The sequence below is a fragment of the Nannospalax galili genome, unplaced genomic scaffold, assembly GCF_000622305.1.
Source record: "Nannospalax galili isolate Female #2095 unplaced genomic scaffold, S.galili_v1.0 scaffold752, whole genome shotgun sequence".
NCBI lineage: Eukaryota > Metazoa > Chordata > Mammalia > Rodentia > Spalacidae > Nannospalax > Nannospalax galili.
This window is the reverse complement of record NW_008333404.1, coordinates 676,214-690,563: the sequence shown is the minus strand read 5'-3', so window position 1 is coordinate 690,563 and position 14,350 is coordinate 676,214. Positions and strand designations below refer to the sequence as shown.

The following is a 14,350-nucleotide window of genomic DNA, read 5'->3' as shown; positions in this document are numbered from 1 at the left end:
GCTGTGCTATAGACTTACCCCAAGAGGCCTGAGGATAGTAGTGCAGGCTAATGTTTTATAATTTTTAAAATTTATTTATTTATTTTTATTTGGGGGGGGCGTCTTTTTTTGAGACAGGTTTCCCTGTAGTCCCAGCTGGCCTGGAACTTGATGTATAGACCAGGCTGGCCTTGAACGCACAGAGATCCTCCTGCTTCTGCCTCCCAAGTGCTGGGACCAAGGGCATGCGCCACCATGCCTAGCTGTTTTGTAATTATTTAACAAAGTTAGATTGAATCTTGTGTAGATGATTGAGAATTTGACGTGAGAGAGTCTTGTTTCCTTTCTCTGTCTCCCTCCCCACCCCTTCCTTCCCCTCCTCCTGTCTCTTTTATCTTTACTCTCACACAACCAGTAGATACGTGCTTTCCCTATGTTGCCACCCATCCTTGTTTCTCAACAACCCTGCACAAGGCAGTAGATACGAAAGTCAGTGTTCCTTGAAGTGTTCCAGCCTACTTCCATGAAAATTACTTAGAAAACCCCTTGAAATGTAGATTCTGGACATAATCCCACATTTACTAAGCCAAAGTCTCTAGAGATAAGACCTGGATATTTCTGTTTTGTTTTGGCTTTTGGAAACAGGGTCTCCTGTAGCCCCAGCTAGCCTGGAACCAACCATGTAGACCAGGCTGGCCTTGATTGCACAGAGACCCGTCTGTCTCTGTCTCCCAAGTGCTGGAATTAAAGGTGTGCACCATGACGTCCAGTGGGGCTTCTGTGATTTTAAAAAGCATAGTGGTAGTTGTAAAACTTGGGGCACCTCAGAATCACTGTCCAGGGCTTGAAGAGACTTGACTCCCAAGGCTTTTCTCAAGCCCTAGTTTCCATTTTAGTCCTGGTTTAGCACTTGGCAGATTGATTGCGAGAACACAGTCTTCAGAACAGTCCCCTAACCTGTTCACCTAAAGTGTTCTGCTCTGTTAGGTACCAAGTCTGTCTTGCTAAACATTGAACATTTATAAAATGTCCTTTGCTATACTTTTTTTTCTTCTGTCTAAATGGGCCACTTATTTAAGTGGTATGTAATTCAAGAAAAATGATTCAAGATCATATTTAGCTACTCAAAATGGAGAATGGACAGAGTAATTTTGTGTGATTGTTTTATAGACAAGGTCTTACGTACTGACCAAAACTGGTCTTGAACTCCTGACCTTACTGCCTTTGTCTCCCAAGTGCTGGTATGACAGACATATGCCACCATGCCACATTTTATAGTTTTGTGTTTTTATTTTTTATTTTTACATTTTTATTGAATTTTTGTGTATTTCATGCAGAGAACCATCTTTATCCCCTTCCCCTTTGGCACCCTTGTGTTTTTTAAATGTTGCAAATATTCTTGAAAGCAAAAATTCACCCTCTTCCAAATTTTGCATGTATTTTGGGTTTGTTTTTGTTTTTTTTTTTTGCAGGGGGATGGATTTGGTGTATTGGTGACAGGTTCTCCCTGTAGTGGGGGCTGGCCTGGAACTCCTTATATAGACCAGGCTGGCCTTGAACTCACAGACATCTGCCTGCGTCTGCCTCTGGGACTATAGGCGTGTGCCACCACACCCAGCTTATGTATGTAAAATTTTAAATGTTTCTTTTCTCTAGGCTTAGTACAAACTCAGCAATGTAGGGACTGTTCTACTTAAAACTGACAAATATTACCAACCTGAGAGTCTCTAAAAGCCTGTCAACCAATAAGGCCTCCTCTGGTCTCTCATTAAGGATAGGTACCCTTAGTTTCCACTCAGGTTATTTTTAGAACATAGGCCAATAAAGAGTTCTTGAAGGCCTTGTGTTTAAGGATAGCGTCTTGAATAAGAGGGCAGGAAGAGAAAATGTACTCTGCTGTTACTGTTCTAGGCCTATTATGTATAGGTGTTACCCTCATTTAAAAAAAAAAAAATAGAAAAGTCTAGATGGAATCCTTACCTAGTGTATTAGTTATTCTTCTTGTTACCATGACCAAATACCTGACAAGAAGCAGTTTAAGGGAAGAAGGGTTTGCTTTGGCTTATAGTTTGAGGGGATACAGTCCATGGTGGGGGAAGGCATGATAGCAGGAGACAGTTGGTCACAGTTTGTCCATTCACAGTCAAGAAACAGACAGTGAACAAGAAGTGGGGCCAGGCCATAAATGTCTCCTCTCCCTATTGACCTACTTTCTTTGCTCCACTTCCTAAAGGTTCCACAACCTTCCAAAACAGTGTCATCAGCTAGAGGCCAAGTGTTCAAACACTAGCCTGTCCGGGGCATTTCATAGTCAAACCACAACCTCCAGTATCAAGTGGCTAGTCAGGGTTGAACTAGGGTTTAGACATGGGATTTGAGCTCCAGTGCATGTTTATTCTCGCATCAAGGGAGAGAGGGTGGCAGCAGTGTCCTTTATTTCCAGGTGGCCTATTTCCAGGTGGCACAGGGAGGGCTGCAGAAGAATAACTTTCCTGAAGTCACAAAGAGAGGGAGTTCTAGATGTGCGGAGGTCCACATCTTTTCTCAGCACTTTGCGTGCTTTTAAAAATCTATGCAGTGGGGTGGTTCTGGTGGTGGTCATATTATGTAATTCTAGTACCCGAGGCAGAGACAGAAGGCTCACAAGTTTGAGGCTAGTCTGGTATACGTAGCCAGTTCTAGCCTGGCTTTCTGGGCTATAGCAAAACCCTACCTCAAAGATACCCCCGCACACATACACGCAACACACATCGATATAGTAAATAAAACTCCCTGTTAGGAATATGACAGGAGAAGTATGTCCCAGAGAAGAGATCCCCAGTTCTCAATGTCTTTATGCCAGGCTTTTTTGTCAAAGAACGAGCAGAACTAATCTTAAGGTTCTAGGACACCCCTGCGTTACACAGATTTTAAGTTCCATTGAGCAGAATGCACTAATGGTGCCAGTGTTTCTGACGACTGTATTAGAAGGATGGCTTGGATCCAGTACTGGAGACCACTTATGCCCCAGAGGAGTTCTTGCCCATTCCATACCACCTGCCGCTTGTCATACTTAACAAAGTAGCAGGTCTTGTTCTGCCTCTCACGGTGCCATTGCAGGATTAAGTTGTGCCCATGTCTGTCACTGGTACAGGAAGGACAATTAAAAAGGCGGAAGTGGAGTAGGGTGATGGAAGGGGAAATGAGAGGGGAAAAAACGATCCTATTGGAGTGTATGGCACTTCTGAATTTGCCCCACCTCTTTGTTCTTGTTCCCCTTTAGTAATTTTTCATCTTCAAAGTTATTATTTAACCAAAGTAGAAATATAAAGTAGGAAGGGTGTGGTTCCCCTGGGCCTCTAAGCCCCTAATGGTAGTAACAGTGTTTAAGTGTCACTCACCCATAGCAGAACCATAGCAGGCCTTGTGTCCTTTTTGTGCCTGTGTCATTTCTTCTCTCTAGCACTCTGCACATGGCCTGGCCTTGTGTGATATTCATGTGGGGGTGTGGAGGCTCAAGCTCATATGCTTGTTTCCCAGGCAACCCCTGAAAGGATACCAGGTCAGAGATCATCAATCTTCATTTCCTTTTTTATCCTCCTTTACCTGTGTCTCTTCTGCTCTCTGTCCTTCCATGCCTCTTTTCTTTCCCTCTCAACTCAGAATAGTGAGTTGAATTAAAAAGAGACCAGCTTTAACTGTAGAGGAGCGGGGACAAAGCTGAGGGAGCTTCACTGTTCAGAGCCATCTTGTAAGGGTCGTATATGTCATTTGCTTTAGGTCCAGATGCTTTATAATGAGGCATGTTATCTTAGTTTCATTTTCTGTAGCTGTGAGAAAATACCCCAAGAAAGCAAGAAGTTTAGTTCCCAGTTATGTCCATTGTTACAGGGAAGCCAAGGCGGCAGGAGCTTGAAGCATCTGGTCACGTCACATCCATGCTCAAGAGCAGAGAGATGAATTCATACGTACATGCCCACACTCAACTCACCTCTTCTTCTTTTATGTAGTCCAGGACCCAAACCCAAGGAATGGTGCTGCTTACATTTAGGCTGGGTCTTCCCGCATCAATTTATTCATACAATCCCCCACAGGCATGTGCACAGGTCCACCCAATCTAAACAGTTCCTTATCAAGACTCCTTTCTCAGTTGATTCTAGATTGTGTCAAGTTGACAATTAAACTAACCATCACATATGCACTGGAGACCCAGGGGAAATGGGGTCCCTTCGGAAGTAGTAGATAGTGATGAAAGGCCTGAGATTCTGGTTCTGGCTGTGCCATTTCTGACCTGTCATCTCTAGGTAGTCTTTCCTCACTCTCAGTTCTATAAAATGTCTAGTTTTTCAAGTTTCTTTCAGTTTTAACATTTTATGGGTATGAGATGTGAAGTAGCTTAATCTTCATTATTGAGGTCATTGTAACTTTTGGGGTTTTGTTTTTTTGTTGTTATTGTGGGTTCTTTGGTTTTTTGTTTTTAAGGCAGAATCTATGTAGCACTGGCTGGCCTGGAATTGGCTATGTAAATCAGCCACGGAGATCTACCTGCCCCTGCCTCTGAGTGTCCTCACACTCAGCAGAGATCATTGTAATTTTTGATTAGAAAAGAGATGGGGAGAAACTATTAGAAGGGCAGATTAGCTTTCCATCCCTTCAGTACAGTGAAAGTAGAGGAGACACTGAATGGCATTGTGAGTTCTTTCTAGTCCTACTGTCTTGATTACAGTACTCCTGCTGCTGTTTCATTTCTGTATTATCTGTAAGTGGAGAAATGAGTGTTAGCAGTTGGAAGGTAGAAACTGGGAATGGGGGTCAAGGATGGCCGCCAAGGCCTGACCTAGCTTAGGTCTTCGGCTGGCTGGGTGAGAGTGCTCTGTCCAGCCCAGCAGCCCTTCACTGTGTCCCAGTCTCTTTGTAACACTGTTTTCCTTTTTATTTTTCTGTTTTGGTTTGGTGTTTTTGATAGTACCTCAACATGCTAAGGACTTGTGAGGGCTACAATGAAATCATCTTCCCCCACTGTGCCTGTGACTCCAGGAGGAAGGGGCACGTTATCACAGCCATCAGCATCACGCACTTTAAACTTCATGCCTGCACTGAAGAGGGACAGCTGGAGGTAAAAGTTTAGCCTGGGCCTGTGCCAGGAGCTGTCAATGGGCACTTGGATAACTTTGATACTTGCTGTTTAGGTCCTCTTTGTGGGGCAAATGAAATCAGAACTGTTCTGATTTGGGGTAAATAATCCACAGATCCACATTCATCCTTACTTCACAGGCTCCTTCCACCAAAGTATTTTTTTTTTAATTACTTTGTGTGTGTGATGAGTATGTGTTTGTGTGTGGGTATGCACACACCAAGATGTTTTAAGATCAGAGGACAACTTTGTGGAGGTCCCACTTTCCACCCTCCAGGTATTGAACTCAGATCATCAGGCTTGTACAGCAAGCTTTTGGCCTCTGAGTCATCTCCCCGGCCCTAACATTCTTTTGTCATAGTCTTTTCCCAGAAACATTGCATATTTCTCCATTTTTATTTTGCTCCCTAGCTCAGAATCCCTTTACCTTAGCTCTCCAGTACTCAGACGTAAACTATAGACCTTACTCTGATGTTCTTGATTGTCTAGAACCAGGTAATAGCATTTGAATGGGATGAGATGCAGCGATGGGACACAGATGAAGAAGGAATGGCCTTCTGTTTTGAATATGCACGAGGAGAGAAGAAGCCTCGATGGGTTAAAATCTTCACACCATACGTGAGTGGTGGACAGGGAAGCATGAGGAAAGGAGACTGGGCTTTGAAACGTTTGAAATAAATTCTAGTGGGAACTTAAGAAAAAAATAGCACCAACCTGGGCTTATAGGATTCAAACAGGTTCTCATCTCAAGAGAGCTCTTTCTCTCCATTATTTCTCCATAGTGTCTTTATAGCCCCTGGCCACATGCTTTTGTTCCTTAGCTAATGACCATAAAAACAAGGACTAGTTGGACATGTTGTCCCACTAGGGACTGGCAAATTCATATCCTGTATGAGTCACAGCTACCACTAGAAGGAGCTAGAGAACAATGGATTGCCAGGTCTGTGGTACTTGTCAGGGTTTGCTCTAGGCTGGGTGGGTTTGAAAGATGGGATGATAGAGCAGAGGTTCAAAGGCATGACTTTGTGGTCTTGGGAAGTCAGTGAGTGTTGCTACTTTTCTTTGCAGTTCAATTACATGCACGAATGCTTTGAGAGGGTGTTCTGCGAGCTCAAGTGGAGAAAAGAGGTAATTCTAAAGAATTCTTGAATTAACTTCTTGTTTGTTTGTTTAGAATTTATAGGTCCATGGCCAAATACCTGGGACCCTCACCTCCATTTCTGTCTTTCTAGGAATATTAGTTAGAGACTGATTATCCATGTGAGCCAGGACATTGTCCCAGCGAGGCTGGCCTCTGGATGGTGAATGAGCTGTGCACAAAAGCCCTGCTTCTCCCCTTGTCTAGAGGGTGGACATTGGCTACAGGCTCTCCCATCTCTCATGACTTCATGGACCCTCTTCTGCCTGTGTTTCTTTTTTTGATCAGATAACCCTCCGTGTTGTTTCTGAACCAGGATGGCATCTGTCCTGAGTTTTAGCCATCTGACTGGATAAGTCACAATAGAGTCTTTCTTTGAGAACCAAGAATGCATATATGGGGGAAATTTTTTGCTATTGCTGTTGTAGGTGTCAGTGCTGGAGCAGAATTTAGAAGACTCTATCTAAAACTTAGCTATTTATTCTCAAAGAAAATCAGAGACTCAAGAGGTAAAGTTAGTAACATGAAAATTTATATCTTATTATAGTAGGAAGAACACTGGGCTCTGGGAATCATGTAGGATTTCTCCTAGCTTTCTTTTATCTGTACTTTTAGGTGAATCAGCCTCCTTAGATCTTTGGTAAAAATAGGAAGACTGAGCCAGGGGATAAATATTCAAGGTCCTCCAAGTTCGAGGAGGTTCTAGATGGGAAGTTGTGTCAGACTGGTCAGCCAAGCATGCTGCTCCAGCTCTGTCTGAGGGTTGTCTCCAGGTGGGAGAGGACGCAGCTCCTCAGTAACTCCTCTCCTTTTTTTCCTTTCAGAACATTTTCCAGATGGCGAGGTCACAGCAGAGGGATGTGGCCACCTAGCCTTTCCTCATCCCTTTCCCTTCTCCTTGCCCTTATCCTCTTATCCTTTCATCTCTCATGTCAGACAGAGTAACCATTAACAGAAAAGAAAAGAAAAGAAAAAGGAAAAAAAGTATGTTCAAAATCCCTAAGCTAAATATTATTGATAACTCCCTCTGAATTTCATCTCTGGAACTGAGCTGGTAGAGAGCAGTAAGTTGGTTAGTACTGGAAGTCCACTAAGATAAGACAGAAATAAGCCCAGCCAACTTGTCAAAGGTAGCTTTGTCCTTTTGACTGGGCCTCATATCAACAGACTCTCCTTGTACTTATTTTTAAAACTGGAACTATGAACTCCATCCATTTGCACTGTTCAAACATATATGTATGTATGTAAAAAATTATATATACACAAATTAGCTGCACGTATATACATATATATTTCTTTTTAAATTTCATATTGATGGCAGTACCTTTTTTAGCTTGTGTTTTTACACACCTTTCACTAGAATTCATGATCTCTCTCTTCCTCTCTTTATTTTGAAACAAACTTTAAAAAGGAAAAAAAAAAAATTACAGGGAAAATACCTCTCCTCATAAAGGACTCTAAAAGTTTACAACCTGCTTGGGTTTTTCCCCCCTTTTTTGCATTGAGTGCAGTTTCTGGCTCATGGTTTGCCAGAGTCTGAGGAGCAAGGCGTGTGGTGTCTTTATTGTCCAAGAGTATTTTGAGGAGAAAGAGGCTGTTTCTCCAGAGCAGTGAAACTGCAGGTCTACAAGGAGTCTAGAGACTCACCATAGTCTCCTGATTCCAAAACATCTTCCTGGTCCATATCTCCTACTCAAGACTTCTCATCCATTCTGCCTCTCCTCTCCTTTTCCTTACGGTCCTTTGTATGCTTCCTTTCAACTAGCCCGAAACAGTTGAGGGTGGGCTTGGGAGGCTGATAGCATAGGAACTTAACACCTTGTGATGGTAACTCCATTTCCTTGCTCTTCCGTGGCAGGGACAGTATTAGGGACTAGGACTAAAGCTTGTTATCTCAGGCACAAAGCTTGGGCATATGCAGGAAAAAGAAAGGCAGCAATGACGTATCTATAAAGGTTTTACTGCCTCCATTCCTGACCAGTAACCACCTGCAATTTACATTCTCTGTGACTTCCTTAAACAGCTGTGTTGGGAAGGGCCTAAAGAACACTTAGAATGGGTCTTGGTCAGTGTCAACCAAACCATAGCCCCATTCATGCCAGCTGAGGGCCCAGGAAAGAGTGGGGATATGGTTAATTTTGGTCAGATCTTCACCCTTACTTCAAAGGAGACTGAAGGGAATGTGGGGTAGGGTGGGAATGTGGCTCAGTTGGGAGAGTGCTTACCTAACATGCATAAAGCCCTGTGTTCCATGCCTTTACCACATAAAAGTGGATACAGTAGAGCACACCTATAATCCTAGCACTTGGGAAGTGAAGGCAGAGGACCAGAAGTTCAAGTCCATTCTTGACTGCATAGCAAGTTCAAGGCCAGCCTGGGCTCCATGAAACCCTGTCTCAAAAAAGGAGCCAAGTGTCATGGTGCACACCTTAACCCCAGAACTTGGGAGGTAGAGGCAGGTGGATCTCTGTGAATTATGGGCCACCCAGGTCTACATATTGAGCTCCAGGCCAGCCAAGATGTGAAACCCTGTTGCAAAAAAAACTCAAAGGGCGTGGTTAGTCCCAGTACTTTGGAGATAGGCAGGCAGATCTCTGAATTCAAGGCCAGGCATAGTGAATCCAGGCCAACTAGCTACAGGGAGACCGTCTCAAAAAGGAAAAAAAAAAAAAAAAAAAAAAATTAAGACTTTCTCATCTGTTCTAAGACCCAAGAGCCACATCCCAGGGCCAGGCCAGGGCTGGCACTAGGGTAACATTCTCAGACCTTGAGTTCTAGAACTCTTGCATATGGAAGGAACACTAAGATTTAGATGGAATTAAAACATCTTTGAAACTCCCTCTGCACTTTACCTTCCAAATAGAAAGCTCTGTAGGCTGGCACCCTTGGCTTTGTGTCGCCGGCAGGCAGTCAGAATTGGATGTAGTCAGCTACCCTGAGCAATGCTGGGGCTGGTTTAAAGTTTCTCTTTTGTACCTTGGTTTTTCAGATCATTGTGAGACCACTTTTTTGCCTCTGTTATTCCGGTAGCCACTTGTCCCAGGGAGGTATGCGCCTTATTGGACAGTCTTTTCCTTCCCCCCTTCAAACCCACGGAATCACAAGGTCCAAAACATAAGAATACTGAGTTGCAGAAAGTAATCTCTGATTTGAATCAAGGCTTTAAATCCAGGATCATCTCCTTTTGGCTTAAATGAATTTAATAGTGAATCAAAGGACTCTAAAAGGAGATATGTTCATTTCTCGCTACAAGATGCTTTCGGTGCCAGCTCGTTCAAACTGTAAAAATAGCAGCAGAGTGCCCATTCCTTCCTAGTGGGAGAGGCACGAACAAATTAGAGCCTGTCACAGCCCAAATGTGACCTCCAGAGAAGAGACACGGGTTTGGAGGCCCTAAAGAACGAGCCCCATAGGTGGTTGGTCAGTTCCCAGCATCTGTGTAGGAACAGCCTCTACTTGAGGGTGCTTCATTAGAGCACCCAGTTGTGGCAAGGGGCTGGGAAGAGGGAGACCCCCCCCCCCCCAAGGCTCAGCGCAGGCCTCTAGACATGGAGGCAGAAGTCACTGGGGCCCAGAGGCACCCAGGCTCAGGGCCTTCTTTGCATGAAGCAGTGTTAGATGTATCTCTCATCACCCTCCCCGCCCCCAGCACTTCCTTTTCTCTACTCCCTACTACGTTTCTTAGTCCTGACTTCTGCCCAGGGAGGCATCTACCCAGTCTTCTTTTGTAGTTTGTCTCTAGGAAAGGGGTTCCCCCTCTCCAGCTTCACCCCAGCAGGATCTTTGGTCTCCATTGTTGTTTCCTCCATGTGGAGTTTGTATTCTTTGAGGTAAAAACTCAGAACTTTTTATGGAATGGGAAAATATTTAGGCCCTGAGAAACCTGCCCCCGTAGGAAGTTTCCCTTGGCTGTGCTTTGAGCGTGCTGCTTTTTGTATTTTTATCCTAGTCTCCTTTGTTCTGCCCTTCCATTGCCCTAGGCCTAAGCTCAGCACAGCTACAGATGTGTGGCTGCTCAGGGCAGCTCCGAAGCCTGGACAGCGCTCTCAGGAAAGAATCGGATCACTATTTCGGCATCCTTCTGCCTGGCCCATTTAGTTTCATCCTGTAGGTACCTGGGCCAGTAGTTTTGGGTTATCCTCTTTTATAGCTCCGAACCTAATGCTTGGAGCAGCAAAATAGGGCACTGATAAGAGGTGACATCTCTCTCATCTCAGACTTTGTCAGCTTAAGGACCAAGCTCCTAGAAGGCAGTTTTCTAAAGGAACCTGCATGTGAATCGACCTGAAGTCTCCAGGGCTAGAGTACATGTCTCTGCCCTCTCCATCGTGCTGTGTGCTGGGATGAACTCGGCAGTGGTCTCAGTACACTGATGCTCCTTCACCAGCTTCTTGGGTCACTTTAGCTCCTTTTGGAGGAGGGACAATGTGGCAGAACACTCAGAGGTGGAGGGAGGGAGAACATAGGGGTGCTTCCGTAGCCCTCCATCTTCCAGTTCCACCCACTGTCTTCCTCTTAATCTGAATCCTGAGTACCATGCCAGACTTCTTTCGTACCGGGACAACAGTAGTCCCTCAGCAGTAACTGAGGGTATATGGTGAATTTAGGAATCTGAGGAGGAACCACACTGAAGAGGGGGTAATGAGGTGTGAGTACTTGGCCAACTGCTAAATGTGGACACCAGTTTGACATCATGCCCCCTTTTAAGTCAGTGAGCTGGGCTTCAGTTTTTTCCCAGGTCATGCATACTTTTAATTTATTTGAGCAAAACTCTTAATTGTATTTTCACTGCAGTATCTTGTATTTTTTATTTGTGATTTAAGAAATGTGAAGAGAAAATACAGACATATAATGGCTAACAGTGTTTCTTTCATTCCTTGTTCTAGAGCTAACCACTCTAAAATTGTTTGGTAATGTCACTTAGTGTAATTAATTGTAACATATTCTTTTAAATAAATTGATTTATTGATGAAACAATTCTTTGGTTTCCTAGACTGCAAATCCTTTGGGTTGTGTGGGAGGAATTAAAAAGGGACCTTTGAGATTTCAGTTAGAATGACCAGTCTGAAAAGAAGAAACATCTAACCAATCTTCCCAAGTAACTAGGGGGGCAGGAGATGAAGGAGCGGGTATAAGGAGTTCTTTTCCCAGTAACTCCCTTGAAAATTCCATCTTCTCTTCATCTCTTGAGAGTTTATCGAGCCCTCCTACACAAAATCTTGTGACTGTTTATAGGACTCCTTTACCAGCCAAGCACAGATAAAACCTGGCAGTGTCTTTGGGACATTATCCCCGACCTGATCCCCAGCATGTGTACACCTCTTCATTTAAGTAAGAAACTTTTTATATCACCGCCCCCCCCCCCACCAAGTGAGTGCCCAGACAGACCAGGGACTGTGGGTGGCTTTGTTCCCTCCTCTGACCATCTGCCTGAGAGTAAGGGTGATTGTGCTGGCCTTGCTCTTACTCAGGAAGCTTGGCTGCCAGACCTGCCCTGCTCACAAGAACCTGCCCTCTGTCTTTGAGTCTCTGGGCAGAATTTGCTCTGAAAAGCTCAGTATTTGTAGAGGGTCAGACGTTGTTGTTTTATAAATCTTCATTTCTTAGTGTTTTTATAACACTGACCACATGCTTCTGTTCCCAGTTGATTGTAATAGCAAGGACCACCTACCTTGACATTTCGTTTGGCATTTTGGGAGAGACATCATTCATAGTCCCACTAGCCATCAGCACTGAGTATTTGGAATCAGATAAAATTCTGTCAGTGACCACTAGACATTTACAATGTTTTTTTCTCTTTAATAAGGAAAGGATCCATAGAAAAGTGGAAAGTAGAATTATAGAATTAGAATTACAGGTGTCAGAATTAATACACATAAAATAGCATATGTATGGGGCATTGTGTCAGAAACTGCAACAGATACATGTGTACAACCTCACAGGGGAGTGAGATACATAAACGATCAAGACAGCAGTGGGAGGTTTCAGGACTATAGGACGAGAATAAAAGGCCCAGGTATGGTGGTACATGCCTGTGATCCCAAGACTGGGGAGGCAGAGGCAGGAGGGTCAGGAGTTCAAGACCAGCCTCAGCTACATAGCAGGTTCAGGGCCACATGAGACCCTGTCTCAAAAAAAACAAACCGCAACCAACCAACCAACTATAGGGATGACTCAGCAGGTAAAGGTGCTTGCCACCAATCCCGACAACCTGAGTTCAATCCTTGGGAGACTCCCACAGTGATCCTCTGACCACATGTGTACTGTCGTGCATGCATACCACAATATATTTAATAAAAAAATTTAGAAAGACCTATAAATAAGGGCATAAAATCTTAGAAAGATATTTAGGGTGAGTTCTTTAATATGAGCAGAGGTCAGAACACATAATATTGAGCCATTATGTACCGGACACCAGTGATGGAGTAAAAAGAAACCTAGGGTGAAAAAGACCAGCCTGGTCCATGACATAAAGAAGGATGATGTAGAAGGAGGGCTTTTAGTCAACATTTATTTTGTATGTATGTGAATGTGCATGTGCCACAGTACACATGTGGAGGTCAGAGAACAGCCTGCAAGACTTGGTTCTCGCCTTCTTTCATGTGGGTTCCAGGGATCAAACCCAGGTTATAAGGCTTGGCAGCAAGTGCCTCCACCCCTGAGCCATTTCACTGGTCACTAGTCTTTTGTTTCATATGAGAGTGAGGCTTTAAATCAGGTGCTTTCCATTAGAAAAAAAAGTTGTGTTTTGTTTTTCTAGTTGCAGTTTAGAACAGTTGATGTTTTGGGGTACATTTTTGACAGAGGATCAGTTAGGAGACTTATGATTATTCAGCCAAGAAGTAGACACAGGTAATTGAAGGAAAAGAATATGAGAAAAAAAAAATGAGATAAAAGCTTGATGATTTAATAACATGAGTTTACATGAGAGGAGTAAAAGACTCCCAAAGTCTTACTGTCTGTGTGACTGGAAAATCCAAATCTTTAAGAATTGAGCCAAGCATAGTGGGTATACCTGTAATTCCAGCACTTGGGAAGCTAGCCCAGACTACATGAGACTCTCTCAAAAACAAAACAAAGAACAATAAAAAACCCCCAAGACTTTGGGAGAAGTGTTTTAGCATTGGATGATAGGATTTAGACACAGGTGGGAAATCCAGTATGGATGTCCAATGGTCATTTCTTCAAGAGATTTTTTTTTCTTTGTATATGTGTAGGGGGAAGGTGTGTGCACACGCATGCACGCACACCTATGGCTGTGTGAATTTATGTGTACCACATGCATGCAGGAGCCAACAAAGGCAAGAAAAGGGTATTGGATCCCCTGGAACTGGAGTCACGGGTGTTTGTGAACCACCATGTGGGTGCTAGGATCTGAACCCAGGCGCTTGGCAGGAACAGTAAAACTGCTGAGCCGTCTCTCCACCCCCAGTGGTCATTTCATAATTATTTCCTAAGCTTCTAGTATTCTAAGCACCTGTTTAAGATGGTACAGTTATAGCAGTGAGCAAAACATACGAATGTCAATGAATGTCAGTGATCTAACTTAAAATTGCCTCTGGCTTCTTTGGAGAACATGTTGTATATAGGTGAGCAGGCAGGGGAATGTGGATACTGCAGTCTTAGTGGAGCAGTGGTGTGGACAGCGAGGATGGTAACAGAGCCACTGAGACCTGAGTAGGTAGATGAGTGTTGTATTTTAGAGGTAGATCATTTGGATTGACTAACTTGAGAAGCTAAGGTGGGAGGATGATGAATTTGAGCCCACCCTGTCTCAAACACCCCTTCCAAAATACAACAGAAAAAATAGGAGAAAGGTTGTAATCCAGATTTGGGCATGAGTGGGTACATATGGTGCTGTTTACTAAGAAGTCTTAAGAGAAAAGGTAGTACCAAATTCAGTTCAGGAGAAAAGTGAGGGACACATGGCAGGGACTTTTTTTTCTTGAGCAGGTGAGAAGATCCACTATATTGGAGGGTAATCTCATTTATTAAATGACAGCTGGCAAGAGGAAGCTGAGTCCTTGGAGAAAGACTGGAGAGAGCCTGGTGTGGCCAGAACTTGAGGGCTGAGGCAGGAAAAGCGAAGAGTTCAAGGACATCCTTGGCTACATAAAGAG

The 14,350-nt window shown here is 43.8% G+C and overlaps 1 protein-coding gene across 3 annotated transcripts in view; it reads left to right on the top strand.

Annotated features, from left to right (window-relative positions):
* The window catches only part of Snx27 (sorting nexin 27), an 84,258-nt gene extending 73,057 nt beyond the window's left edge, over positions 1-11,201 (top strand). Inside the window, exons 9-12 of one of the 3 annotated variants that reach the window (XM_029561165.1) lie at positions 4,925-5,074; positions 5,582-5,710; positions 6,161-6,220; positions 10,211-11,201. In XM_029561165.1, the coding sequence (XP_029417025.1) occupies positions 4,925-5,074; positions 5,582-5,710; positions 6,161-6,220; positions 10,211-10,216 (345 nt within the window). In that variant the 3' untranslated portion in view covers positions 10,217-11,201. Of the gene's footprint in view, positions 1-4,924; positions 5,075-5,581; positions 5,711-6,160; positions 6,221-6,324; positions 8,775-10,210 lie in introns of those variants that run through there. The other 2 variants (XM_008828212.3, XM_008828213.3) reach the window with 2 other exon arrangements.
* Positions 11,202-14,350: the final 3,149 nt, after the last annotated feature.